The 27,706-nt window shown below is 46.2% G+C and overlaps 1 protein-coding gene across 2 annotated transcripts; it reads right to left on the reverse strand.

Annotated features, from left to right (window-relative positions):
- Positions 1-3,924: 3,924 nt before the first annotated feature.
- On the reverse strand, positions 3,925-27,348 carry GPR20 (G protein-coupled receptor 20). Of its 2 annotated transcripts, none has more exons than XM_036378616.1 (2): positions 27,295-27,348; positions 3,925-5,036 (listed from the first exon to the last, which is right to left on the reverse strand). In XM_036378616.1, the coding sequence occupies exon 2, from the start codon at positions 5,014-5,016 to the stop codon at positions 3,955-3,957; it is 1,062 nt and encodes a 353-aa protein (XP_036234509.1). In that variant the 5' UTR covers positions 5,017-5,036; positions 27,295-27,348; the 3' UTR covers positions 3,925-3,954. The 2 variants fall into 2 exon arrangements, with proteins under 2 accessions (XP_036234509.1, XP_036234510.1); XM_036378617.1 differs by lacking the exon at positions 27,295-27,348 and adding an exon at positions 14,485-14,536.
- Positions 27,349-27,706: the final 358 nt, after the last annotated feature.

Raw genomic sequence — 27,706 nt, forward strand, 5'->3', positions numbered from 1 at the left:
GAACCCCAGAGGGACAAAGAAGGAAGAAATTGCCCTTGCACGTGGCTGTGTTGTTTCCTCTTGGCAGTTACCAAGAGGTTGTGGAGGGAGGGCACAGCTTGCTCAGAGCCCAGGAGGAAGCTAGGCTGGCAGATAACCCCACATGTGGGGTCAGGGGCCCATTTTCTGGTGCAGAATTGGAGATCTTCAGCTTTGCTGGGCCCTGATATATTTGCAGTATGACTGAGGGTTGGCTGTTGTACAGCTTTGCCTTGCTACAGGTTTTTGAACAGGAAAAACCTTGCAAAGACAGAAGTGCTTTGAATCATGGACTGTGCTGGATACAATGCAGGTGAGACATACAACAGGGAGAGAAAGATACTCAACCATTTCTGGATTCCCTTCCCCTAGCATGTCAACAGACTGCAGATATCTGTGTGCTGTGACTCAGGCTCATGGTCAGAGATTTTGTGTCCCAGGAATGATCGAGGTTTCCCAAGAAATACGTGAGAGATTTTTCACCATCTTTCTTTGCTGGCCTCTGGGCAGCTGGTAGAAGAGGATATTTCTAATTCACTTTATAGGATTTTAGATGCACAAGAGAAGCACAGCACATCAAAGAGGAATGAATGCTGTAATTCCCTGAAAGTTCGGGGCTTTTTACAGAGCTCTTTATTGCTGTTAAGCTCTTTAGGGAACGCATTCTGTCTACCACAGACTCGGGTGGTGGTAGTTTGACATGCAATGCCCATCCATCCTGATTACTATTTCAGCCTCTAGGGAATGGTCCAGATCCTCAAAGACTGCTAAGTACTGGATTGAATTTGAAATCATCGAGAATTTGGCATCTAAATCTTTAAATACTCTGCATAAAGGACTGCCCTGCAAACGCTGACTTGTGTGTGTGTGCTTTACCTTGGCAGTCTCTGCATGTATTCAGTGATGCATGGAATCACTCACATTGTCCTTGAAGGTGTCCCTATTTTGTCGTGTCTGGCTGTTTTCATTAGAGAAAAGGCAGGTTGGAGTAGGAACAGGACAATTCTAATCCCTGTTGGTGATTAATAAGAGGCAACCCAAGGAGATCTCCTGAGTAGAGGGATGGTGCAGAACAGGGGGTGAGAGACCTTGCCCCAGTCTCCAGAAACACAGATGGATGCTTCAGCAGCAATAGGAACTGGCAGGTGGAAGGTGCCCCCCAAAACTGTGCCATTTGGAGGAATATCTAGGAAATATAATAGAAATAAAATGATAGCTGTGGTTTTGGTTCTGGTTTTCAACTTTGTGCCCCGAGCACAAATGGGTGATTTTAAACAGGGAAGAAGTTTAGCAAGTACAGCATCCTGAGGAAAAGCACAATGTTAAGCAGTATAGATTAAATAGAAAGCTCAAAAGGTCACCAGAAAATAGGTTAGTTTGTGAAAAAATTGATCTCTTTCCAATTTTCAGAGACTGTGTCTTTGATAAGGAACCAGACCCTGTTTTGGAGCTGCTATAAAATGAAGAACTGCTGAAAGCTCTGGATAAGGCAATAGGCATTAAAGATCAAGAGAATTATCCAGTCTCAGAAGGCTTTTATGGGGAGTGAATAATACACTGACAGTAAGGAGAATTCAGACTACCACAAGTGAAGTTTACAGCAGACAGACAGAGCTTTGACTGAGACATTGTTTAGGAACTTTAAAAAAATCTAAGCAAATCATCTTAGAGATTTTATACTGACCTCAAATGAACAACTGAACTGAGAAAGATGTTAAGACATTTCTGTATATGGCAAAAATACTGTTGATAGCAAGAGAATGGGAGGTGTGAATCTGTGGGTTGTTGGAACAAAGAAGCTAAAACAAGCTATGCACAGGGCCTGCACATTTTCTACTGTTTTTCTGAGTAGCCTTGGCAAAACAGTGCTGTTAACAACTCTGTATATGTGACACACATTTTCATTACAAGCAGCTTGGGAGGCATGGAAAGATCTGAGGATGTGTGGTGGGTTGGTAGGCTTGAGTTTTTGGGAGTTTGAAGGGAAGTGCAGACCTCTGAGGCAAAAAATTGCTTTCTCCAAGAGAGGGACTGGTGGAAAATGGTGTCAGAAATGTGAAATGGTCAGCCTGGCTGAGAAGTCACAGCCTGATCCATGTGTGCTGATGCATCATTTGAAAGATGATGGCTGTGAGGTGCCTGTATCAGTGGTTTACAGGAATATGGAAATATATGAGGCAGAAGGAAGCCATGGTACAATTGGGCCCTGGGAAGTGAAACCATGAGCAGAACTACAGTCTTACTTCCCATGGGATAGTGCCATAATGTTGGTGGCTCTCATCACCACCCCTGGAGGGAAAATCCTCTTCAACGGAATAGAGGTCCCAGCAGAAGGGCACTGACTCAGCTGCATTGCTTGGGAAAGAGCTCACATTGCAGGTTCTACCAATTACTGACTCCACTGGAACAGGTACTGGAACACCCAGTTCTCTGTATTGCAGTGATATTGATGGTTCAAATTTTATACCCATTGGGTTGGTCAGGGAAATAGGTTAGGTTAAACATATATGTGTTGCAAGAAGCAAACTCTTGCAAACCCTGTTGCAAGAGGCAGTTTGAGGCATTGTTTATGTTGTGTTCCTGTGGAATGGAGATGGCTGTACCACAGTCAGATCTCAGGGAAGCAGAGTACTACTCCAGGATGCTTTAACTTGGACCAATGCCTGCTCTTCTGACAGGTAACACCAGTGAGTACTAGGAAAAGCTGATCACTAGACTTGATGAAATCATAGTAGCCTTCCAGATGGAGTGGTCATAGAGTGAGGAAATGTGGAGAAACAACAGCAGTTATTGCTGTTCATGCCACAGATTTTGCAGTTTTCCTAGGATAATTTTTTTTTTTTTTTGCATTTGCATGGTTTCATTGATATAATCTCATCCAAAACATTCCCCCACTGTTGGGGCTAGAATTTTGCAGCATCCTTAGCCTCTTTAGGCATTTAAGAGACTTTAAATATGGCTCTTTAAAACATCCTACTGAGTTTGTCCTGGGGTGAATGATTTCAACATAGGTGCCTGAGATACATTCTTTTTCTGTGCTTGGAAGTATTGGCTTTTGAGTGACTGAGTGGATGGGCTGCTGGGGGAATTAGGACATCAAGCCCTGATGTTACAACATGCCAGGAAGAAAAACCAAACCAGAATAGTATAGCTTCATAGTCTGGTTCTGGTTTTCATCTTGGCTATTCCTCAGGGAGACAGAGCAGAACAGCAGAGCTTGCTGGGATTCATGTTCATTTTCACAGATTTTTGTATACTCATCTGCAGTTCAGGGGATTTAGTGATCCAAATACAGGTGGAACATATCCTTAACCTCTCCTCAACACAGACAATGTGTGTTGGGGAAAAAATACATTGAGATGTATTTTTTCTTATAGCCAAGAGATTTCACTGCTTGACTTAATCTCTTCCCTGAGAAGGTTCAGACTTTTTCAGGAAGGAATGAGTAGTCACTAGTGACATGTGGGCTAGAATACTTTCTTTCCCATTTCATTGGCATCTAAAACCTTTGTAGTGGATAGCTCTGGAAACATCCTTCTTGACCTTTATTCTTAAGTATATAAGCACAAAATCTTTCATTACAAACCAGAGCTATCCTGCTTTCTAAGTCATCCTAGAAGTGTTGCATTATGATGACAAACATGCAAAGAAAACCACAATAAAGAGATTGTTGCTAGCAAAACGTCTGTATTAAAATACAAAGAAAACTTCCCTGCTGGGAACAGTAATTAATGGACTCTCTTTTGTATGGTACTAACAGCATTGTAGGTTCCATTTCCAAACAGACTACAATGTTCTTGAGGAATAAATTCCACCACTGTTGGTCTGAACCTCAGCCTAAAACACAAAGAGTTCAAAAACTATTGTATTGTGCATCCTATCAATATTCCAGCATCATGGCACTGGTTTACTGCAACGTGTCCCATCACATGTGGGTTATATCTGAACACTACTTGGTGATGGCAAGCTCAGAGGGCTTCCTATTGTGTTTGAGAAGGCGATGTTTGCGTTGGAGCCCTTGGAGTTCTTGTTCATACCCAGGATGTCTGCATTAGTTTGCTCTGGCTCGGTTTTCCTGAAGATGTTTTTCATGGTTGACTGGAAGTTATTGGTGACAAAGCAATAGACAATGGGGTCCATGCAGCTATTGAGGCTACTCAGAGTCACTGTCACATGGTAGACGAGGAGGCTGACGTTGTGGGGCATGTCTGGGTTGATGGAGATTGCGACCTGTAGCACGTGGAAAGGAGTGAAGCAGATCATGAAGATGATGAGGACGGTGATAAGGAGCTGCACAGCCCTCATTCTCCTCTCTCGACTCTGGTGCATGAGGCTGGGCTTGGACAGGGCACACATAATCCTGGTGGTGAAGAAGATGATTATGATGAGGGGGAAGAAGTACTCACAGACCATCAGGACCAGGATCTTGGAGAGGCAGCACTTGGCAAACCGTATTGCCATGGTCAGGATGGAGAAAGTCACCACGGTGGCAAAGATCCAAATGAAGATGCAGATCCCCTTGGCACAGGTGGGGTTCCTCCATTTACGTGAGGCTTCCACCTGCACTATTGCCAGGTAGCGGTCAACGCAGATGCACGTCAAGAAGAGGATGCTGCAGTACATGTTGACAAAGTAGCCAAAGATGTGAACCAAGGAACAATTCTTGCAATCCCCTGCACTGTAGAACATGATGATCCGGACAGGCAGGGAAAAGCCCACCAGGAGATCAGTTACAATCAAGTTGATGGTGTAAATAACAGAGGTGGTTTTTGTCTTGGTACGGAAGCAGAAGACATACAGCGCCAAGCTGTTCAGCACAACACCCACCAGGAAAATGATGGCATTGACTACCATCAGGACAATCCACACGTTATAAAAATCTGTGAACAGTTGTTTGTCTGAGTTGATGAACTTGGAGAACAAGTTGATGTTGGAGTTAGGTTCCTCGGTGGAGTTGATAGAGTCAAGGGGTGGCATTTGGGTGGAGGAGGTCGGCATGGTCACTGACTTCCAGCAATCTGGAAGAAAATAAATAGAGGTATAGTGATAAATATGTCAGCATTGCTTAGGCTCAAAAATCTTGTCACTTAAAAACATTATAACCAACATATTTACACATCCTGAGTAGTAGATCCCCATCTACCAATATGGGATTACCAATAATTGCAAGGAAATACCTGAGCTTATAATTAGTGCCTTGCAGTGGTTCCAGATGCATGTTTTAGGGAAAAGACACACACTCCACTTCAAGTTTCTCTTCCTCTTCCTTGTACAAAAATGATTTTAAGGCTGGAAGACCTTTGCATAACCATAACCCTAGCATTTGATTCCTAAAATATCATATCCCTTGCCTTGGGCAGGTGATCCCATTAGAGAGTTACATGCAGCAGTGTTTTCAGGAGCTGTACGATTTCTCTGAAATCAGAGAAAGGCTGAATTGTCTGAGAAAGCAGAAGCAGGTTGTGTGGCATCTTCTACAGATCTGTGTTCACAGCAACAGCAGCCAGAAGATTTCAAGCTAAGGGTGTAAGCCACTGGTCCTGCCAGGGTTTGACAGTTTAATTTGCAAATCATTCCTGACTTATACACTATTTTAAACTGATTTGTATATTAAAAGACAAAAAAAAAAAAGACCAAATATATACAGAGACTTGGCTGGTTTCAATAAAAATAAATGGTTGAAAAATGTCTGGAATATCTCAAAGTGGCTGGGCAGGGCTTTGAGGTTAAAAAAATCAGCTTGGATCAGCAGAGAATGATGCTGAAAGAGTTGATTTATGAGGGTTTGAAATCCCTGCTAATGAGCCAAATGCTGAAGGACTGGGAGACAAGGAGCTGCAAACACATCTCCCAGTGCTCACAGAACTGCAGTGTGCCTGGGCGGGTGTCTCAGTGTGGAAGTCTGGAATTGCTGAGGGAGTCTGAATGTCCAGTTCCCCCAAGCATACCCCATCCTCTGGCAGATTTTTTTCCCCTCCTCCAATCTTTTTTGCTGCTTATGGGGATCAGGAGGATGGACCAAAGGTGCTGTATCACCTGTGAGGTACTTCAAGCTGTTGGTGGCTGTGTACAAAGTGGTGGAGGAAGCTACTTAGAACAAAAGTGAAAAATAGGTCCTGAGGAGAGTCCCTGCTGGCCAAAAGAAAATGTTCTGCAGGGACAGTACTGAGTCCAGAGAACACCACAGCAGCTCTGTTTGAGTGCCAAAGCCTTCTTCTGCCTGGTCACCATGTCTCTCTGCATTTCCTGCATACAACACTCCTAATGTGTCTCACCAGTGTTTGGCCAATAGTCAACGTTCAAAATCAATAGTCCTCATGGGATGCTACAGCCTTGTTGTGATTACTCTGCTTGGTTCATTCAAGCTGGGTGAGAGTGAAGCAGAACATTTGTTGAGAGAAAGCAGAGATTAGGACTGAGAATTTAGAAGACCAGGTGTGAAAATTCTTGGAGAAGTGACTTTGTCATCATGATGGATCATGGGTTTGTTGGCCTGGAATCTGGGGATTGCTCTAGTTTCTTCTTGCCTCTCAGTCTGTGGAACTGGTTTGAAGGAAAAAGTTGGTTTTTAATGTCCTTGAGCTCAGAAGGATATTTCTAACCAAATGTCAATTTTTTAAATTTAGATAGACACTGAAGCCCAAGGAGTTGAATTGTCCATTGGAATGGCTGATGCTCAAACATAAAGCCCTCCTGAGATCCAACTTAGTGCCAGAATACACTGCAGGACTGAAATCCTGAAACCTGGGGTCAGACCACCTGTAATGCCCCAAAGAACTACTGGGCAAAGAGGAACAATGCTAGTTTCTGTCCCCTTTTCTCTCTAGGCCATCCCCAGCAGAAACCAGACACTGGAACATCATGTGTTTTGGGAATGACCAGATTACTTCACCCTGCACTGAGCTCTGGTGGCAGCCAAAGTGGCACACATGTTCATGGCATTTTGTCTGGCTCTGACTGAGCCTGCAGACTCCTGAGGGAGAGTCTTGTCTCTTCACATTTTGTGCCAAGCACACTGTCAGAGAAAAACAGGAAAAACTGCCCCCAAAATAGGCTGAAGGTGGTAGAACTGCAAAGTCTGGCACCTGAGAAAGATTCATGGGGATGATGCAGAATCCTGGCCTGTTTTCTACTGATTTCCTAAAATTCTCACCATCTTCTCTGTTTGTTTGTTTCACTCTTTAATTATGAAAACAAACTGAAGTGAGCAGATGCCTGGATCTGCTCCCAGCTTTCTCCTTGCAGATGCTATCAGGAGGAGCACTGTGGAAGCCAAGGAATAAAGACTTTGATGCCCCTGGACTGCAGTGTGAGAGTGTATATCTGTGTTGACACATACCTGAGCAAGGGGAGAAGACAAAATCAACCATCCCTGAACTTGCAGTAAACTCTATTGAATTGCACATGCATTTGTCTTCTCATTGTAATTCCGTGGCACTGGCTGGTTGCTCTGATTTTGCCTCTTGTTAGTAGCTTGCCTCCTCTGGGAGATTTTTGTTCAGTCTGAGATCCCTTATCACAAATACCTGATATTCATCTTATTTTGCCTTTCTTGTCTCAATGAAATCAGCAATTCCAAATACATTCAAATATTCCTCATCCTCACAATACCTTTGAGGGATGTAGGATGTGTTACAGACAAATAGAAAATTAAAATAATCAGCATACACAATTTCTTGGCTTACATAGCCACCTTTTCTACTGAGCCCCATGTGCAAGGAAATAAACTCCAGATATTGTAAACTGCTGAAAAACAGCAGGTAACATTGTGTTTGCCAAATTAAATATGCAAAGAAGTGCTTCATTAGAGCTTTCCCAGTCCATTGCTGCCCTATCTGAACTCAAAATCCAAACAACTACATGAAAGAAGTCCCAGTAAATTTAATTAATCCTGAAGATTTCCTCCCTGACAGTCTGTGGAAAAGCTGCCTCTTGGGCTGTGGTGGGAAAAATCTTCATCTAATCAAATTGTTACTGATGGATGTTTGGGTGAATGGCCTCTTCCTTTCTTTGTGGGACTGCTCTCATCTCATGGCTCACAAGCAGAAAGGATGGAGAACTGGACTAGCAAAGCAACAGAATTCCTCTGAGTGTTTTAATGAGATGGAGCTGGACCAAACCCCCAGTTTACAGCTGCTAAGGATTTTTCCATTGTGGGACTCCAAGCCTGTGAGAAAGGTACTTTGCCCCTTTTTGCAACACAGAAAGGCATTTTGACCTTGTGCCTGAGCAAAGCTAAACATTTCCAAAGATTTTGAATTCTTCCTCTCACTGAGTTCAAATATTATCTCAACCAGGTCTCTTTCTCTACCATCAGACATACACATGCAGGTGTTAAAGTGAGTAATTTCAGCTACTCATCACTATGATGTGGTGGCATATGAAAGTCAGTGAGGGGCATGGTTAAATTAATGAGAAGCTTTTCAGCCTCTGCAAACCTTTATTTTGCTGTGTTTTGCACTATTTATTACTCGTGACTATGGCATGAGCTCATGCAGAGCTGCAAAAACCACCTTTACTTACAGAGCAAATAGATTTTGGGTTAACCCCCTTACTAAAATCCTCAAAGAGCTTGGAGCTTAGTCTGCTTCATACCTTCCTGAGCTCTCAGCCCCCCAGATTTCCATGCAATCCCTGTTTCTTGGAGCTGGCAGTCTGCAAAGCCCAAGATAGGTAAACATGCATCCTTTTGAGTGCTGTCTGACCGTGCCAGTTGGCTGAGGCTGTTATATTATACCTCTCAGGCTGGATTCTGTCTGTCTGGGAAACTGTGGGTAGCATTTCCTTAAAAGTACAGCAGGAATCTGGGTAGAAATGGGATAAAGGGAGGGACAGAGAATGTAGGTTGACCTGCTTTCCCTCGTTCTGATAAAGGTCCCTGCTCAGCACTGGGAGAGGGGGACTTGCTCTGAAATACTTTCTCATTGTTGTGTGACACAACCAGTTCCATCATTCTTGGGCCAAATAGGAAACAGATGGTCACTGTGCTGAAAACAGGTCCTGCAGCCTCTTCCCCCACTCACTCACTGCTTGGCATCACACTTGTTAACTTAGCATGGGCAGCTCAGTGCTATGTCTGCTCCAGGAGGAGATCCTTGACCATCCCATATCCACTTCACCCAGCCTTGTGCCTGGTGACAGCCTTAAGGCTCACCCTGACCTTGCTGAAATTAATGGGGTTCACTTCCTTAGCCCAGGGGACTTTTGGATCTGGCTCAGCAATTCAAATAATAGGTTACAAAAGAAAAGGCAGGTCAGACAACTGAGTTTTGTCCTAACTGCATGCCAAAAGGATTATTTATTGGTGTGCAGAAAGGATCTCTATGTGCAGACCCGGAGAACACCAGAGCCACACACTGGGATCAGAAAGCTGAAAAGGACGTTAACAAGCACGAGTGTAATTTAGTATAAACAGCTTCAGCTTTTCTCCTCTCCCTGTCCTGAACTGGAACATCTGATATGGCAACCTGGCTCCTCTATCATCCTCCCTGTTCCCCTCACCCTGTCCTGCCTGCTGGTGTTATTCTGCTGCCTGGGGTGGCAGCAGTGTGTGTTTAGCTTTTCAGCCTTCCTGTGTTTAAAGTTCCCTGGGTGATTTATCATCATATTTATAAATGAAGGGTTAAACTCACTCTCTTTCAATTTAAATTGTATGATTCTCTTTCTGGCAAGCTCTCACTCAACTCTGGATCAAACTGGCCAAATATGGTGTTTTTGTGCATGTCGACCTTGCTCTATATGTGGTAGAGCTTGCTCTATGTGTCTTGTGCTCAGTCTGGGGAGGGTGGGTTTGCTGACAGGGGGAACAGAGAAAAAAAGGGAGAGAAAGGGAATGAATCCAGCTGCTGAAAGGAAAAAGCTGGTGCCCATCTGACCCTTGGGCTGTGAGAAGAGAGATAATTCTGGGGGAGGCAGATTCTACTCTGAAGCAGAAATGGGGCTATTCTCAGGGCAGGTAAGATCCCATTTTTGTAGGCATCAGATCTCTGCTCTCACTTGATTCCTGGGCACTGATGTCTCCTTTAAACCTCCAGGTCTGAGGGTGGCTGGAACAAGTGGGTGAAACACCCACCTTTTGGGGAGTTACAGTTAGAAATTGCCAAATCCAGAGCAGAGCTGGATTATTCCTTCCCCTCCAATGCCATGGACATAAAAGGGACTTTGGAGACACAAAACACATAGTTTTCTGAGTGTCAGATTAAATGACACCTGATTTCTTGCAGTCTCATGTCTCACAGTGGCTCGCAGGGCTGGGGGAATGCTTTGCCCTGCTTGAGATACTTATTATAACTTTTTCCCATGTGGACACTTGGCTGCCTTAATGAGCACTCACATTCCAGCTCTTCCCTTGGCTCCAACACTTGTTTGACTTTCTCCCTTCTTTGCTGCCTAATTTCCTGAAAATTGAGGTGATCTTTCCCTTCTGCCAAATTCTAGTTGAAATTAGGCAGCAGATTGAAAAACATTAGGAGGACGGAGGAAATAGGAGCTGACAACCACACAAACAGGCACTAAGAGTGATCCTTGTTTCCTCTAATGTGAACCTGCAAGTCATTTGTTAACATTCTCTGCTACACACATCCTTTCTTTTAGGTCTTATTCCCTGCAAATTCACAATTGCTTTGGCATTGAAACACAGCAAACAGGGCTGGATGGTTTCTGTGAAACAAAGAGAATATTGCCCGCTTCTCATTGTTTTCCTGAAGAGAAATAATTTCAGATTTATGCCAAAACATGGGAGAACCAGCCTGACTGGGACAGATGATGGCTAATTGCTGGGTGTTGGCACTATTCAGCCATGGTCTGCTTGCCCATGTGCCCATATGATGGCCAGCAAGTCCTACTTTGTCTGGTGGTTTGAATGGTCGTGTGCTGAATTACAGCTTTTGTCTGGAATCACAGAAACACAGAATATCCTCAGTTGGAGGGGACCCACAAAGATCGCAGAGTCCAACTCCTGCCCCTGCACAGGACCATCACCAAGATGGTCATGGTCACACCATGAGCCCAAGAGAGTTGTCCAAAAGCTCTTGAGCTCTGTCAGGCTTGGTGGTGTGACCAGTTCCTTGGGGAGCCTGTTGCAGTGCCCAACCACCCTCTGGGTGAAGAACTTTTTCCCAATATCCAATCTAAGCTTACCTGGACACCAGTTCAGGCCATTACCTCAGGTCCTGTCACTGCTCACTACAGAGATCAGTGCCTGCCCCTCCTTTCACAAAGAAGATTTAACTTCAATGAGGTCTCCCCTCAGTCTCCTCTAGGCTGAATAGACCAAATCAGCTCATACATACAGCTTCCTCTCAAGGCCAAGAGAGATTAACTCCCCCCAAACTCACTTTTGAATCTCTAATGTTGGCCATGAAAATCAGATTTCCCATCTGGCAAGGGGGAAAACTTGTATGTCCAGTCTCAGGCAAAGGGGTAATCCTTCAAAACCTGTAAGCAATCACAGATTGAGGATGTGTGGAGGCTGATGCAGTGCTGGTTGTTGAGTTGGTGTTGTTGATGTGCTGTTGAGCTGTTTGCCTCCTGCCTGAGATGCCCAGTTTGCCTCTGTGTGCTCCTCCATCTCCAAGGCCCTGCTGTGGATGGGCAATGGATATTGCTCCGTGCTGTGATCTGAGCTCCACCCACCACACCCAGTTTAACGCTGTGTGTACACACGGGTGGATCCTGTGCTCTCCATGGGCCCAAGGCCAAAATCACATCCTTTGAAGGTGAGGCACCCTCATCCCTAGCTCATTTTGTGACAAGAAATAGCCTGTGGGTGTCCAAGCAATGATTTAGTCCAGCAGGTCACCCTAGGCCATGAGGGATCACTGCCAGTTAGATGAAGGAGAGCACAGCTCTCCAAAGTGCATTCCTCTTCTCCACGGGGCAAAGTGACCCAGATGGGACTGATGCCACTTGGCTTGGACCAAATGCCAACTCTCTGCATCCAGGCTTGAACCTGCTGCTTAAAACCAGGTGACAGATCACAGTCCTGGACACCCCAGAGACAATCTATTTAAAACTTGGAAAGGTCTGCATGGTTCTCCCTCAGCCCTTGTCCTGAGCATGCATGAAAACACTGAAATGAAGCTCCCAGAGATACACAGAGGAAGAAATTCACATACTGGCAGATTTCTTATGAGTTTATACCTCCTCTATGGCCATTTGCAGCAGCAATGCCTCAGTCTTTGAAAGAAAGAGCCTAGATGTGCATGTGCAAGCAAAAAGAGAAGTGGGATTGTACATACTTTGCCCCTCCAGACCTACAAATATCCACCCAGCAGTGGTGGGCACCTAGAGGTCCCCCAGCACATCTCTGATGAGACTTGCTAGTACTGGTCACCTATAAGAAAGGTAATGATAAAGGGGGTTTGCCTCTTTTTGCTTGTTTATACCACACTATGTAGAAAAATCCATCCTGAAATACTTGGATGTCTACGATGTCTTATCTATTCCACTGTATTTTTCATGTCCCTCTTTTCTGTGTTATCAGATCTTGGCCTTGCAGTGACAGAAATGCCAAGTGTCTTGATGAATGCTCCATCAATCATGCTGCTAGCATTTAAAAGACCAATATCTCATACCCTGTCAGGGCTCGTACCAAGTGCCATCTGTCACAAGGGAGCATGGAGTGACATCTCTGCAGTAGGTGCTGTGTGTTTCCAGCTCTGTTACTTTCAGAGAAATCAGAGCATGACTTCCTGAGTGTATCCCTCTCTGTCCCTTGTGGACCATTATATGTGAGGGGAAAACAAATATTTTTGAGAGAATTTTTTTCCAAGATGATTAACATTTTTTTTTTAAAGTTACATTTTAAAACATATAGATTTGGACTCTTATGGGTTCAGCCAGTAGGATGGATTTGAGCCTGTCTTCTTGGGAGGTTGTAACAATAAAAGAGAAATGCATTTGATTTTATAGGGATTACAATAATCCATCGAGCGTTTCCAGGGTGCCTGAGACAAAGTGCTGGAAATGTCAGTTTGGAATAACAGCTATTGTGGCTGTGTGCAAGGAGAGCTGTGCAGTGAAAATTACCATTTAGGCACATGCAGGAACTTCACAGGCAAGTGCAAAAACAATAACTGACCTGTGTGCTGCTGCTTGCTTTTAAGAAGGAAATTTTAAATTGCAAATTTAGCACTCTTTGAGCACTTTCTCCTTTTTCTGCCTTCAGCTGCCTGCTTGCTCTGTCCTTTGATTGGAAACTGAGAAGGGCAGTAAGAGAAGAACAACAGCAGAGTTCTAATTATTGGGGAAATACCTGGGCTCCTGCATAGCCAGGGAACGCAGGACTGGTGAAACAATGCTCACAGCCCAGGGAGCACGGGGCACCAGTGCAGGTAGGGATGCAGGGGTGATGCAGAGGGGTCAGGTGTACCAGCTCTGCCTCGCAGCACTCACTCCAAGCTGTGCTGATCTCTTGGCTGCATGGAGAAACTGAGGCACAGAGCCATGTGTGGTCTTGGCCTGGGGAATGCAGCGTGGGAGACCCAGTTAGGGAGCAGAGAGTTTTTGAGGCATCCCAGGATGAACAACCATGTCTTAACCCTTTGGGAGGCTGGTTTCTGTGGTTTCCTTAGCGAGGCACATATGACAGTGCTGTGCAGACCCCACAGTGCCTTCAGAGTTCTGCAAATTTTGGATTCACCAGGTTAACCTGGAAACACTCAGGCATTTGTTAACACTCTCCACGTTGTTGGTGAGTGTGCTGCTGTGAAAGCAGGGAGCATTTCTGCAGGGGTCTGCTAAGGACCTTGGAAAGGATCTGCTTTCTCCTTCTACTAACCCCGTAACTGGGCTCAGAGAGGGAAGACAGCACCTCTCCTAGAGCTGAGCTTGCACCCTGCTGCATAGCCAAACAGGTAAAACATCCCCACTTGAAGCTGACCCCATTCCAGGCAGTGCACCATCTCTTCTCATGGCTTCCAAAACCTTCCTGAATGCATTTCACCAGAATTTAATTACACCTGGAATTACACATATACAAACGACATCACCCCCCTCCTCACAAGAGCTGTCACAGTACTTTTCAAGGAGGGAAAGCCTGAAACTTTGCACGCTTCCATTACCCTCCATCTCCTTGAAGAACAACCAAATATCCTTACACCGCCCAAATCCCAAGAGCAAAGAAAGTCACAAGGGAGAAGCTCCTTGTAGCCCCTGCCAGCTGCTGGCACAGCCTGGCTTTTTGGGTCAGGCACTTCCCAAGGGATTTCCACACCTGCTGCATGGACAGAGCCAGAGACTTCCTGAGCTGCTCATCCACGTGTTCAGTGCAGGACCCTTTCTGCTCCCACCCCTTCCAGGGTTTCCTGTTGCAATAGCCAGGACTTGGAGTCCAATATCCAGCAAATCCTTCCTGGCCCCCCACTGTCTCCCATCCCAGGCCCCCCTCTTTGTCTCTGACCAATATCCCAAAGCATTCCCTGCAATGGTCCCTGCAATGTATTCCTGCATGAAGGACTGACTTACCTCTGGCCCGATCTCCCTTCTATGTTAGAGGAGCTGCTGGTAAGAAAATTTCCTTGTGGACCTGAATGCTATCAGCCCAGGAAAGAGACATCTGTTCCTACAAGCAGAACAACTGGAGTGACTACAGAATATGAAGAAATGCCTAATCTGTCTCTTGCGTTCTCTCCCTCTCTTCCCCCTCCCCACCCCCCTTCTAAATATAGCCTTGCAACTAATGGGAAAAAATATACACTACCAAAAAAAAAATATTTCCACTTGTCTGTAGTGTTCAGAATTTCTCCCCAAACATCTGGCTCCTTGCCCTAAATCTCTCTGAAATTTATGAAGTGCTGTAAATGCTGAAGAGGGCTCCAGCCGTACTCACGGTGCTAATGCCTGAACATCTCTAGTAAACTAAAACTGCCCCCAGGTCAATTTTCTTGTGTCTCTGTGGGAACAAAATCTCTTTGCTGGGAACTTGCCAGCTCAAGGACACTTCAATCCCACCACCATGCGTGACATGAGGAAAATATCCCTCTTTTCCTCTTCCTGATGTGAACTGTTATTAGAGAGAAGCATCCCTGGCAGCTGCAGGAAGGTGCTGAACCAAATTCAGCAAAACCTGTGATGTGCTTTGAACCAACCCAGCTGTCCAGACCCTGAGAAAACCCCTGGCAGAGGGAACCAAAGGGTGACCCTGCACACTTTGGTAGGGCTGCTGCAGTCATTTGGGAGAGGAGATAATGAGATCTATCCAGGCCTGAAATGGCTGAGCATGGGTGGCAATAGAGAGTCTGAGGCTCCACCAAGGAGCCCTCCAACATGTTCCTCCATCCTCATACAATCCTTCCCTACTTGTGGTAGAGTCATTGTGGGTGTCGGGTGTCTCTCAGAGTGGGAATTTAAGTATCTCTACACCCTTGGCTATATGAGAAGAGACTGACATTGTGCAAAGCTTAATGAAAAAACCCATTTTTGAGATGGGTTCAAATCACACCCTAGAACAGCTTTTAAGATATCTCTGATAGTTGATGCACTAAGGACTCAAAATCCCCCAAGTTCCATCTCAAGTTCCACTTCTTGCTCTAAACTGGTACCAAAACCCAATATTTTTGGGGGGTTTGCACAGATGCTCTCCCCAGGGGCTTTTCAGTAGCATTAGAGATTTCCTCTGGGAGAAAAGGCAGAAAAAAAGCAAGAGCTTACATCGAGATTGGTTGTTTAGAAATACAGAGAGGATGGATGCTGGATTTTAGTATCAGCCCTGGCCTGCATCACACTTTAGATAAAGACAACACTGGTGCCAATGCAATAAACATGCAGGATATGGCCTGTCACAACACGACAGGATCAACTGAGAGGCATTGAATTCCAGGTCAAGAGGCCAAATCCATAAATAGAGGAGAGGTAAACTCCACACATGCATGTCTCACTGGAGCACAAACAGTAGCTATGGTTATTAGAGAAGGTTGACCTCATTTTCTGGAATTACTTTTTCACCCTTGGATCTTTCCCAGCAAGACTGAGCTGATCCTTTTTGTCTGGTTATTTTATTGATTTTCTATTTTGAGTTTCTGCACATTGAGGAGCAGACTGTTCCCCCAGTTTCAGGAACATCCTCCTTAGCTTTATGAGCCCCTGATCCAGGAGACCTGATCCAGGCATTCCACCACAGACCTCTAGCTCAGGCATATGCCTGAACTTTCATTTGTTTCTCACTTCCTTAGGCTTGGGAAGCAAGTGTGATTGGAAAGTCTTGATGAGCCCTGTCTGGCTGATCATCTTACCTTCAGTTCCCTCCATCGTGGAAGTTCAACAGGGGTAAAAACAAAGAGAAGAAACCAACTCATGGTCTAATTTGGGCAAGGGTGGGTGAACTTGGACCCTATAGAGGCACCAGGACAGGTTTCCCAGAGAAGCTGTGCCTGCCCCATCCCTGGAAGTCTTCAAGGCCAGGCTGGATGGGACTTGGAGCAACCTGGTGTAGTGGAAAGTGTCTCTGCCATGGCAGGGGGTTGGAACTAGATGGTCTTTAATGTCTTTTGCAACCCAGACCTTTCCAGAATTCTATGATTCTATCATTCTCAATGCCTATGGTGGCAAATGCTTAAGTTTCCCCCAGCCTGTCAACAAAATTTTTATGTTTAGGGAATGACTCTCTGAAGTTACAAATGCGAGACTGTAAGAAAGAGATGACTTTTCTCCAGGATGAGCTATTGGTACCTGCACTCTGTCCACCTTCTCTGGGAATGTCTGGTTCTTCCTTTGTAAGGACTGGTTTGGTTTTTTGCTTCCACGTAATGCATGAGAGCTGCGTTCCCATCCCTGTGCATGGGATAATCAGTGCCCTGCACTCCCCCACTATCCCAGCCTCTCCCTCCTTGCTGGATTTAGAGCTAGGCTCTGAGTGGCAACAGCTGCAAAGTTTCAAGTTGTGCCTGAGATAGTGTAGAACATGCCATATTGGGAAGCAGATGCTGTTGTTAAGGTGGAGAAGGCACATCCGGGCTCAGGGCCACGCTTTGTCCCAGACCCGGTTCCCACACTCAACCTCAGGAGGAGTTGCAACCATAGCTGATAAATGAAGAGCTTCTATCATCTCTTGATTTTCAGTCATTTATCACCCTCCCAGAGGGAGCGAGAAAGGCAGAAAAAAAAAGTAAAGCTTTAGTAAGTGGAAAATTTTCAAGCTTGTTCATTGAATATACAACAGTATTAAATATTGGAGTGAGATTGTAGGTGGAAGAAGGTATTGGCTCAGTCAAAATCAGCACGTAGAAGGACTAATAATGACATCAGGGAAGGATGGTACTAGCCCATGGTAATTCCTAGCAATCCCTTAACCTTGCCATATAGAACAGGGCTCTGGTTAAAATCTTCTGTGACACAGTGCAGAAAAGCAGGAGGCCAGACAGCTCTGGAGGGAGGTGGAGAGAAAGTTGATACCACACATCCCTCTGGGGAGATGTGTCCTGTTTTTGTCAGGAGAAGGGTGTACTCTTCCAGTCCTATTCAAAAAGGGGAACTGAGCATCCTTTGATCCCCTGCTGTGGGAGAAGAGATTGAGATTGGGCACTGCATAATGAACTTTAACAGAGCTGAGATGGGCTCAAGGCACATGGCCAGATCAGCTTTCAAAGTGTCTCTGTTGACCAGCTCTGCAAGGACCCAAGTCCAGTGTCCAAACATGCCTGTGTTTTTTTAGAAAGCTGATTTTGGTTCTGTTATACTGAACAGATCCTCACAAATGAATTATTTTCTTCAGCAGTGAAGGAGAACTCTTACTCAAGAAAGTGTTGGACATAGAAATAACAGTTCAGAAAACTGAGGAGCCTTTACCCATGACCATGACTGTGTGCAGGTCACCAAAGAGTGGGATCCTCACTGCATGGAAGACACTGAAGGGTGGGATCTTCATTGTCCTATCTGGAAAACCTCTTTTTAGCAGCAGGCTTGATGGAGAGGCCACAATGTGAGTTTGCCAGGGAGTAACCTTTTGCCATGGCAGATAAAGTGAATGGCACTGAGGAGAGTTTACATTAATTTTACCCTTTCCAACTACTCCTTCTTCTGGTAAATCTACCCTAGAATATCCCCAGGCCTTAAAAAGTGCTGGAAAACATTCATGTATGTCTCTATGATATGCACTGCCCAGGAGCCCTAAAATCTTGATTGTCCACGGTCTCCAAGGCTATTATGGGATGCTGTGAATCAGAACTGACCCAGAGAAGCATGTAGGCTGTCACAGGTGGACCAGGTGTGGAGAAATTTTTGCACTGGACCTCCCTCCAGGAGTCACCTTTGATTGAGGGGGAATATGTGGGCAACAGTGCTCTTCCCAAATATATAGGAATTTTCCACTTAGGCCAGGTGTTCTTCAACCCCACCACACTTCCTTATCATAAAGAAGTGTGTGGGAACACTCCTCTTTGGTGGCTCCTGAGCTGGTACTTTATGGAAGTAATATCATGGCAAATGGGCAGACCCTGAAAGCAGATCCAGGGTTTTTCTGGTGCTTTTGGTAGAATCCAAGGGAAGTCCAGTTGAAAGAACCTTGAAGATTGAGGCTGGCATCTGTCTCCAGCCTGGCTTTTAGCTTGTGGCCCTTGCTTGTTTGGAGCCAAAGAGAGCAACATGTGGCTTCACCTGCTGGGCTGTTGAGAGGTCATTCTTCTCTGTTCTTTTGGTGATCCAGGTGTGTCATGCTGGGACATCTGGGAGATCCTGGGACTGCTTTGGGATCTGAGCCCTGAGACATTCATGCTGGTTATGCCTAAGGTGCAGCTGGAAGGACTGGAGGAAAAGATCAGAGCTCCCTCTCTTAATTCTTAGACAGAATCTGTTTCAAGGGATGACTTTTGTCTCTTTCCTGCAATGCTGGGATAGAAACACCAAATAGACAAAGAAATGCGAACGACTTATCCCTGGAGAAGGAGGGCTTAGATTGCTCCCCCAGTGATATTCAGTACCCCAGGGCTTTTTACCTGACTGTCAGCATGGGCAACAGAGGCTGTGGAGAGCTACAAAATATGGTCCTCATCAAGAGCTGGCTCTCTTGATGGCATCTCAGCAGGGTCCAGAGGCAGCTGTACCTTCCTGACGTCAGCAGCTCTGCAGGACACAGTCTGTGTCCTCTGCCAACTGCTCAGGATCACAGGCACTTGCTGGACTGTCACTTGCTGTCCTCAGAGGACTGCAAGGGCTGGAAACCGCCATAATTTTGTATCCTTGCCTCTGAACAGGATCCCCATCTGTGTGTTTGTGCAAGGAGGGAGATCAGACTCTCACCATATGAGGCCTCTGCTGGGATCCAGCTGTGATTCATCTGCTTGATGAGGGACAGGGAAAGACAAGCGGTGCCCTAAAATGATGGCCATGGCTCCTGTTGGGTGAGTCAGGCACGGGGGAGGAGGAGTGTAGGAGCCAGTTTCCTGCCTGCCTGCTGCATATTTGGGAATTGGCTTTGCTGACCACTGGTTCCCCCTCCGTTTTCTCCCCAGGCTGTGGCATTTTTGCTGATGGACCTGTTGAGCTGAAAGAAAAATGAAGATGTCTGCAGTGCACAAAGAGCTGCTCCTCTGGGCAGCCCTGAGGTCTTTCCTGAGTGGTTTGGAGCACATTGGTCCTGCCTGTCTCCAGTTCTTTCATGACAAGGGGTGTGAAGTCCCTTACCTGTTATAAATGCGCCCTGTGAGGGTGAGCCAGGATCCCTCTCTCCATCCCAGTCTGCCCAGTTTACCACAGGTCTCACAGCTGTGAGGGTTCTGACAAGGTTCCTCAGTTCAAGGCACCAGCAAAGTGAGCCACCAGGACTCTTTGGCCACCCAACAAAGCATATCATGTCTCACCTGCCCCTACTGATCCAAACCTCTTGGGGATCCTTTGCAGGGTCCCACTGTGACCTTTCTGGCCCCCCAATCCAGGTCTGGCCAGTCACCTCTTGTACTCTTTCTTTTTTTGTTATTTTCAAAGATTCAGAAGCTAATTGCCAAGAACTCAATGTCCAGTGTCATAACCTCACTGCAGAACTCTCCCCATTCCCAGCAAAGTATTTCCTGTTGGTTTTGTTTGTCACTGGGCGCACAGGGACACTAATGCTTGAAGGGGAAAGCTACACAAGCTTTGGGCTTTGGCATTACTTGGGCACCATGCCCTGGGAGGTCAATGCTGGGTGGAGTGGCTCTTGCCCAGCTGTGGTTTGAAGGCTGCAGAGCAGGAATTGGCAGGATTGTTGGTCCTGGATGGTTGAAGAGCCCCCAGAGAGCTCTCTGTGCTCTGCTCCTGTGTTTGTGGCAGTGGGAAGTGCAGCGTGGCAGGGCTGAGCTAGAAAACCTTGAACTCAAGATGTGCTGTGTCCTGCAAGGATGTAGAGTCCAGAGGAACATTTGAAAACCCATGGAAAGGAAGTTGTGGGGAATTTAAGGACCCAGTCTGGTATCTCCACCTGCTCTGATTTAGCAGTGACCACAGATTTGGAAAGGGGCAGCAGGAGGCTCCCAGGGCCATCTGTTCAACTTTTGGGTTTTTTTGCTGTATTAGTAACCTAGCCCAGGAGGAAGGACACCTGCAACTTGGAAAATCTGGTACTTGGACCCACAAACCTCAAAAAAGGCTTTAGAGAAAGACATCCTCTCCCTGTTCACTCTCTGCAAACATGTTAATCCTCCTCTCCCATTCCCTTTGTTTGCCTGGTTTGGAGAGATTTGGAAGGGGTCAGGGCAGGGCTGTCTTTTGTTAGACGTGCACAGAGCTCAGCAATGCTCTGATCTGGAACAGGGCAGCATAAATCTGGGGGATTATCATAGGAAATGCCACAGTGATGAAAAGCCCTGTAGGAATGGGAAGAAAAGAAAGGGCCCCATTTGGGAGAAAAAAAATCCCAACCACCACCCTGCTGCTTGCTTACAAGTGATTCCTAAAATTGCTGCCTCTGGAAGAAGCTGGTACATTTGCTGATCTTTTTTTTCCTTTTATTTTGGAGGGGATGTGTTCCTTTGTGTTCTCAGCTGCTTAGAATTACAGATCATGTCCTTGAAGCAAGTTCTGTGTGAGGGGCCTCACTGGGGACAAAAAAACCCCATTTTCTAGGGAGGTGCTTCAGTTTCCTTATGGTTGAAACTATTCCTCTAAGCACAATGTGCAGAAGTGCTCTGGGAAATATTCAGGAAGGAAAGGAGAGAATCACATATGTGATTTACTGGAAACTGCAATGCCAAAATAATAAATTTTCTCCTAAAAAAAATTGGAACAGGGTGCTGGGCAGCAGAACCCAGCTGGTACTATTTTTGGTGGTGGTGGTGGTGGTGTGTTTTGGTATGGGGTCATGGACTCTTTTGTCTCCCACCTGGAGCAGAGAAAACCTGCTGAGACCTGAGTCAGGTGGAAACATGATGGTTCAGAAATCCAAGGGGATATTTTCTCTGTCTGGGATGTGATTATAGACAGCACCAGGTTGTCCCTGCTGGTGAGGTCTTGAACTCACTGAGGGGTGGTCAGTGGATGGCATGATGGAGGGAAGACCAAGCCCCTACTCTAGTTTGTGCTTAAGATCTCAAAGCAAATTTTTTATCAGGAGCAAAAGCTCCACCTGTCACTGCTGAATCATTCCTTTCCATACCTTCATCTTGGTACTGACAGCTTCAGTCTTTTTTATGTTTGGAGTGCTGCAAGGTGCTGTTTGATTTGCCTTTCATGTCACCTGGAGGGATTATTCTCTACAAAAGCACTATTACATGTAATAAATAGTGTTAAATTGACTAATGAAAGAGGATGTGTTTCTGCCTTGGAAAACATCCAAACCAAACCAGCTGGAATGACCTGAGGGCCGGCAAACGTGACCCATGAGGGCAAACCAGCAGAATTGGGCTTGTTTAATCTACAGAAAAGACAACAGAAGGCAAACCTGATAACAGCTGTGGAGATGTCCAGGCAGCTTCCCTGGGAATGGTGCAAGGTGGGTTCATCATGTTTAGTTTAGTTCATTAACACTAGTCTGGACCAGATGACCAGCCCAGTTTGTGATGGTCTCAGTGTAGAGGCTTCCTTTGGGTAAGAGGAATCCTATTGCTTGTGTCTCCTAGGGCAGGGATGTGCAATCAGCATCCCTGTCCTCTCTAATTCAGAGTTAGAGCCACAGCAGCAGCCAGAGGTTCCCCCACGGTGCTGGAGCCACAGGTTAATCCCATGGCTGTAACACAACCTAAGATGGGACCTTTTGGGCAACTTCTGCTGGCTTCTTTAAAGCAAAAATCCAGCCTGCTGTGATTGCTAAACTAGGCTCTGCTTCTTTGGGTGTCTTTCCATTTTCCAAGAAAAATAAACTGCAGGCTCAGTATTTTTAGATATGCCATCTGATCATAGCTAGTCATATATCAGTCCCAATACTGTGAGTCAAGATGCTGGGCTCCACTGCTGAACTCCCTTGGGCAAGAACCAGTGGCTTGAGCCATCCTGGGTGTATTAATAAATCCGAGTGTTTAAAATAATCTTACACTTCCTTAGGTAAGCCGCTCACAAAGAAAAATACACTTGGGAATTATTAATGTCAGCATCTTAGGAGCTCTGATTCTCTGGGTGAACTTGATACTGTTGTGAGTGGGAGAAGAGCAGCCCTGGTATGAGACAGATCTAATCTAGGCAGGGGACAGAGGCAGCACGACTCCTCTTCCTTTCCCTCTCCTGCCAGTGACTCTGATTCCTGACGTCTGCCCCTTGCTATTTCAGTCCTGGGTATCCTCTGAGGCGGCTGCTGGTCAGAGTGAGCTTTATGGTGGCCTCTTCAAAAAGCATCTGATCAACCTGCCTTGCAAAATAGTGCACAAATGTGGACCAGTTGGTGTATTTTAAGCCTCTTGGTGGTTTTCCTCAGCCTCCACAAGTCTGTGTCTCTGACACCACTTCAGCCTGCAGACAATTTTCTGTGTGTTTGATCAAAGCAGTGGGAAGCCTCAAAGTTGGTGTGTGAAAAATGCCTGGTTCCTGAAAGTGTATTTGTTGTGCTACTTCATCACTCTTACGAGAATCAATTTATCCACATAATTGGTAGCTGGAGACAGCGTAACACAGCTTGGCAGCCTGGATTTTTCTCAGAGATGTATTGCTTGGCATATTCTACTCAGGCAAAAGGAGCCAGCCTGGCTGCCGGGGAACTGCAGCTCTGTGAGTGCCAAGCAGGTGAAACCAAGCATGACGACTCAGCTTTCTCTCTCTGTTCTGCCAGAAAAAGACTTTGGGAATAAAGGTGAAATTGCACCTGGCTGAATGTCTTGCTTAAGGTCTCTTCCAGCCTAAGCTGCTCTACAATTCTATACTTTTTGAACAAGGAGTTACTGATAGGACGAGGGGGAATGATTTTAAACTAGGATAGATTTAGATTAGATATGAGCAAAAAATTCTTCACTGTGAAGGTGAGGAGGATCTGGACTGGGTTGCCCAGAGAAGCTGTGGCTGCCCCATCCCTGGAAGTGTTCAAGGCCAGGCTGGATGGGGCTTGGAGCAACCTGGGATGGTGGGAGGTGTCCCTGCCATGGCAGCAGAGTTGGAAGTAAGGTCCAACCTTTAAGGTCCTTTTCAACCCAGACTATTCTGTGTTTCTGATTCTGATATGCCTAATAATGCACTAGCTCTCTGTTGAGATGGATAATGACCAGTTAGACTGTGGTGGGTGCAGGAATAGGTGCGCTCTGCCTGTTCACTTTGCTCTGCTCAGGATCAGCTGCTGGAACATGGCCAGACCAGCAAGAGGGTGACCATAGATCCCACTGAGAGGAGAAGCTGGTTGCACACTAGTGGCTCTGTTTGATGGAGGTGTGTGACCTCCAGCAATCTCATGCCCTCTGCACTTGAGTGCTAGAAACCTCCTTCATGTCATGCAAGAAGTTTGTTTTCCTGCTGAGGCTGTCTCAGTGCCCTCTCCTGCTGTGCCCAGGCACCCACTTTGCTGCATCCTTCTGAGTTCACCATTTTGAGAGGACCCTGGTGGGTTACAAATGCCAGTGCTGGTCTCTGTGTGGGTCAGTGTGCTCAGAGCTCAGTGCTGTTTCTCCTTGCTAATGCCTACCTGCAGCAATCAACCTACACTGATGTGTAGGTCTTTGCATTTGTTGGTAGCTCTGAATGAAACAAAATTTTGGCAAACCTCCACAGGCATCCCTGCCCTCATCTATAAGGCTAAAGACTACTTGTGATAGCTTCAATATGGGGCAGCTCCCCAGAGTGGCCCAAATTCATCTCTCTAGGTGTCCCATAGACAGGGTGACAAATTCAGTACATTCAAGGATGGGAAGCTGTCTGCTGGACCAGCACACTGGAAGCCATTCACTACATTTTCAGCCTTAGGGACATTTCCCAGAGCCTCATCTTTTTGGCAGATATTTGTAGAGAAGGAGGCTGGAGCCATGAAGAGGAAGGGACATTTGACAGTAAATCTTTTTTGCATCAATGTGGAAGAAGCCATCCTTTCTGTTGTGTGGTAATGACTGTAGTGGTGCTTTTCAGGCTGTGATAGATGAGATGTACATCTTTTATAGATTATGTGTAAGAGGTAATGAAGAATTCAGTTCTTCTGTGTCTATACACTAATGGTGTATCGATCCCAGTAAATATCATGCTGAGACTGAACAGCAGCATCCCTGCTTAGTGTCATCCTGATGGGTGACATCATTTCTTTAGTTGTCACAGCCAGCTCAGCCTAATCCCATCTGACCCTCACAGCTTTACTGATACTTCACTCTGGCTCTGGGCTTCACTTTTCTAATCCCCTGATTGATCCTTCACCTCAGCACAACTACTTCTGTCTCTGGACTTTGTCATGCTTGGCTGGACTCTGCTGTGCCTCTCTGGGATTTACTGGATGGGAAGTGTTTCCCTGCTAAGCCATCAGTAGGATTTGCTCAGCTATTTGTGATCTGCAAAAATGTACAGCTAAAAGCAACAAATGCAAAAATGTACAGCTAAAAGCAACACATTAAAATGCAAGGATGAAAAATGGATGAGAGGCAAAAGAGAGAGCAGGAAGGGTCCTTTGAGTATTTACAGATGAGTTGGCTAAGAAGTAGCAGACATTCCTCAGAAGGGGCTGTAGATTTTACCAGGTGTCATGGGATGTTCACTAACATGTACCTTTAGGTAATAAGTAGTTTCATCTCCTCCTAAACATGGTGACTGGACATTTATACAAACCTGCTATAACAGCCCAGGTGGAAAGAGAAATCACAGAATCATTGAACCACAGCATGGCTTGGGTTGCAAGAAAACTTAGAGATCATCTAGTTCCAAGCCCCCTGCCATGGCAGGGATATCTTCCACTAGACAAAGCTCCATCCAACCTGGACTTGAAGTCCAAAAAATCTGAACTTAGAAAGTTACTCCCATGGGGAATTTTTGTCTCCCATTTTAAAAAGGGCTCAGGAATTTGGATTTCTGATTTTAGGCATCAAGATTCACATGTTCTTAATGGGTGAGGTTTCTTTGAACCCTGAGGTGATGAGCACTTGCCTGCTAAACATCCCCCTTTACTTGTCTCCAGCCCCTTAAAACATGGACTGCCAAAATCCTGCAGCCCTTCTGACAATTTGGAGTGCAGGATTTGGTCTTCTCCCTCTGAGGGGGGATATAGGGCTAGGACAGCCTGCATCCCTGTGAGAACCACGTCATCCCAAGGGCATGATGCACTTGAGGGGGAGCAGAGCTGTGGTGGTGCTGTACGTGCGCCTGGTGGGATTTATTGCTGTGTTCAGCAGCCTCCTCCGTTCTGCTTGCTCTGCCTCGGAGAGAACGTGCTGTGAGAGATGTTTCATGCGCAAATCCTTCCTTGGCCTTTGCCTTCTGCTTCAAAACCGGGGAAGAAAGACTTTTAGGGTGCTTTTGGCACCTTTAGGCTCTGTGGAGAGGGGAGAAATGGCTCCATGTCTGTGTTTTATCTCAGTGCACTGGGGACATGGGGTAGGAGGCTTGAGCAGGGTGAGGGAAAATGCTCTGAAATAGATGAATAAAATAGCTGCTCAATTGCATAGCTAAGTTGCCATGTGTTCTTGTAAGAAAGACGATAGGGATTTTCCTTCTAACTGTGGGTTGGCAGAGATATCTGTGCACAAAGGAGATGGAAAATGTCGTAGTAAAGAGCTTTCTGCCAAAGGGAGGCTTCTGCCCTCACTTTTGCTGGCAGATGCTACATAGGAGGATGGTGGGCATTTCTGCCTCCTTTTTCCACGGCTGCCCAGCTTTCTCCTGCTCAGGGAGAGATTTATAGAATGAGCTGAGATGCAGCATTGCATCTAATCGTGGGCGACAGAGGTTTTCGCCCTGGTGGTTTTCAACTGGGACCGTCACGCGCAAGTAATGGGGATTAAACTTGTATGTCCACTGTTTTATTTCTGAATGGGGGAGTTCTAGCTTAGCAGAAGGAGCTGTCATTTCAGGAAAAGGGCTGGCTTTTTGCTGAAGAAGAGCAATTGGCCCTGGCATGTGAGAAATGTTAGAGAAAAAGGCGCCTCCTGTCACCAAAACACAGCTGAAATGATTCCGAAGAGCCACGTTGCCAATTCATCACACTGCCACTGAGTGTGGGTTGTGTAAACACTGGGAGATGCTCTCTCTGTGCTGTACTGTGGCCAGACATGTCCCAGTTGGCAGAGACTTGCCAACAGACCTAGTGAGGCCATTCATCCCTTTCAGCCATCCCAGCTCTGGCCAAGCCACTTCCCCCCCCCCCCCCACAGCAATCAGAGTAAGGACATTTCCATATCATTTCCCTAGGGAAAGTTTTTTGTTTCCTGAACTTAAACTATAAAGTTCATTTTGGGCCTTCTCAGATCATTTTTTCATGGCCTGAATCTAAAAATCCTGTGTCTAATTCTGCATCTTTATATAGGGACACTTGTGGGATGCACAGGTGTGTGTGCAGCTGGACTTGACACAAGTAATCTGTATATAGAAGTTTACCAGAAATACTCAAGTTTTTATGCAGAATCCCTCGCAGGGCTCTTTACCATCCAAACACATAATTCAGTTTATAGAAAACCCAACATTTCCCTCGATGAGATGCTCTTTTCCTTTGCACCAGCTCTGACCTCCCCAGCCCTCCAGCACCTGGTGAGGAACACTCTCCTTCCTCTCCAGCGCTATTCCCACCCACGTGGAGCCATCTCGCATCCAAACCCACGTGCTCCGCTCCCGACCCAGCTTGCCAGGACTCCCATCCCCATCTGGATCTCTCCAAACTCTCAGCCCAGCCCGGATCAGAGCACGCTGCCTTCCCAAGCTGCAGCCGGTGAATGTCCCTCCCTCTCCCCGCTCTCTCCCAGCCCGGATCACGCCTCAGGCAGGACTCACCCCGCCGAGATGAGAAAGCTCAGCTGCCGAGCCCGGAGCCCGCTGCGGATTCCCGGAGCGAGTGGCCGTGGGCTCGCTCCCGGCGCTCGGCGCGGGATGGATGATACAGGAACCAGACCTCCTTGGTTTACTTTTACGTTGACGTCAGTGTCTTTTGGAGCCTCCACGGCTCGTTTTGGTAAAAAGGATGTCTTCAAGGGAGAGGGGAGGGGTCGGGAAGGGAGAGCAGTGAGGATGAGCTGAAGTTTTGTGATGTGTGCAGGCAGCGATGGGAGGTTTTAGGGGCTCATGCTGAAAGAAGACCAGGTAATCCTGGGTGTAGCTCATCGCCTGAAGATGGGTACACTGGAGACCTGACCCTCACACAGAAATTATAGAAATCTTAGAGTGGTTTGGGTCGGAAGGAACCTTA

Source organism: Molothrus ater, chromosome 1 (assembly GCF_012460135.2).
Source record: "Molothrus ater isolate BHLD 08-10-18 breed brown headed cowbird chromosome 1, BPBGC_Mater_1.1, whole genome shotgun sequence".
NCBI lineage: Eukaryota > Metazoa > Chordata > Aves > Passeriformes > Icteridae > Molothrus > Molothrus ater.

Coding starts and splice junctions, on each gene's coding strand:
- GPR20 (XM_036378616.1), bottom strand. CDS start 5,016: ATGCCGACCTCCTCCACCCAAATGCCACCCCTTGACTCTATCAACTCC.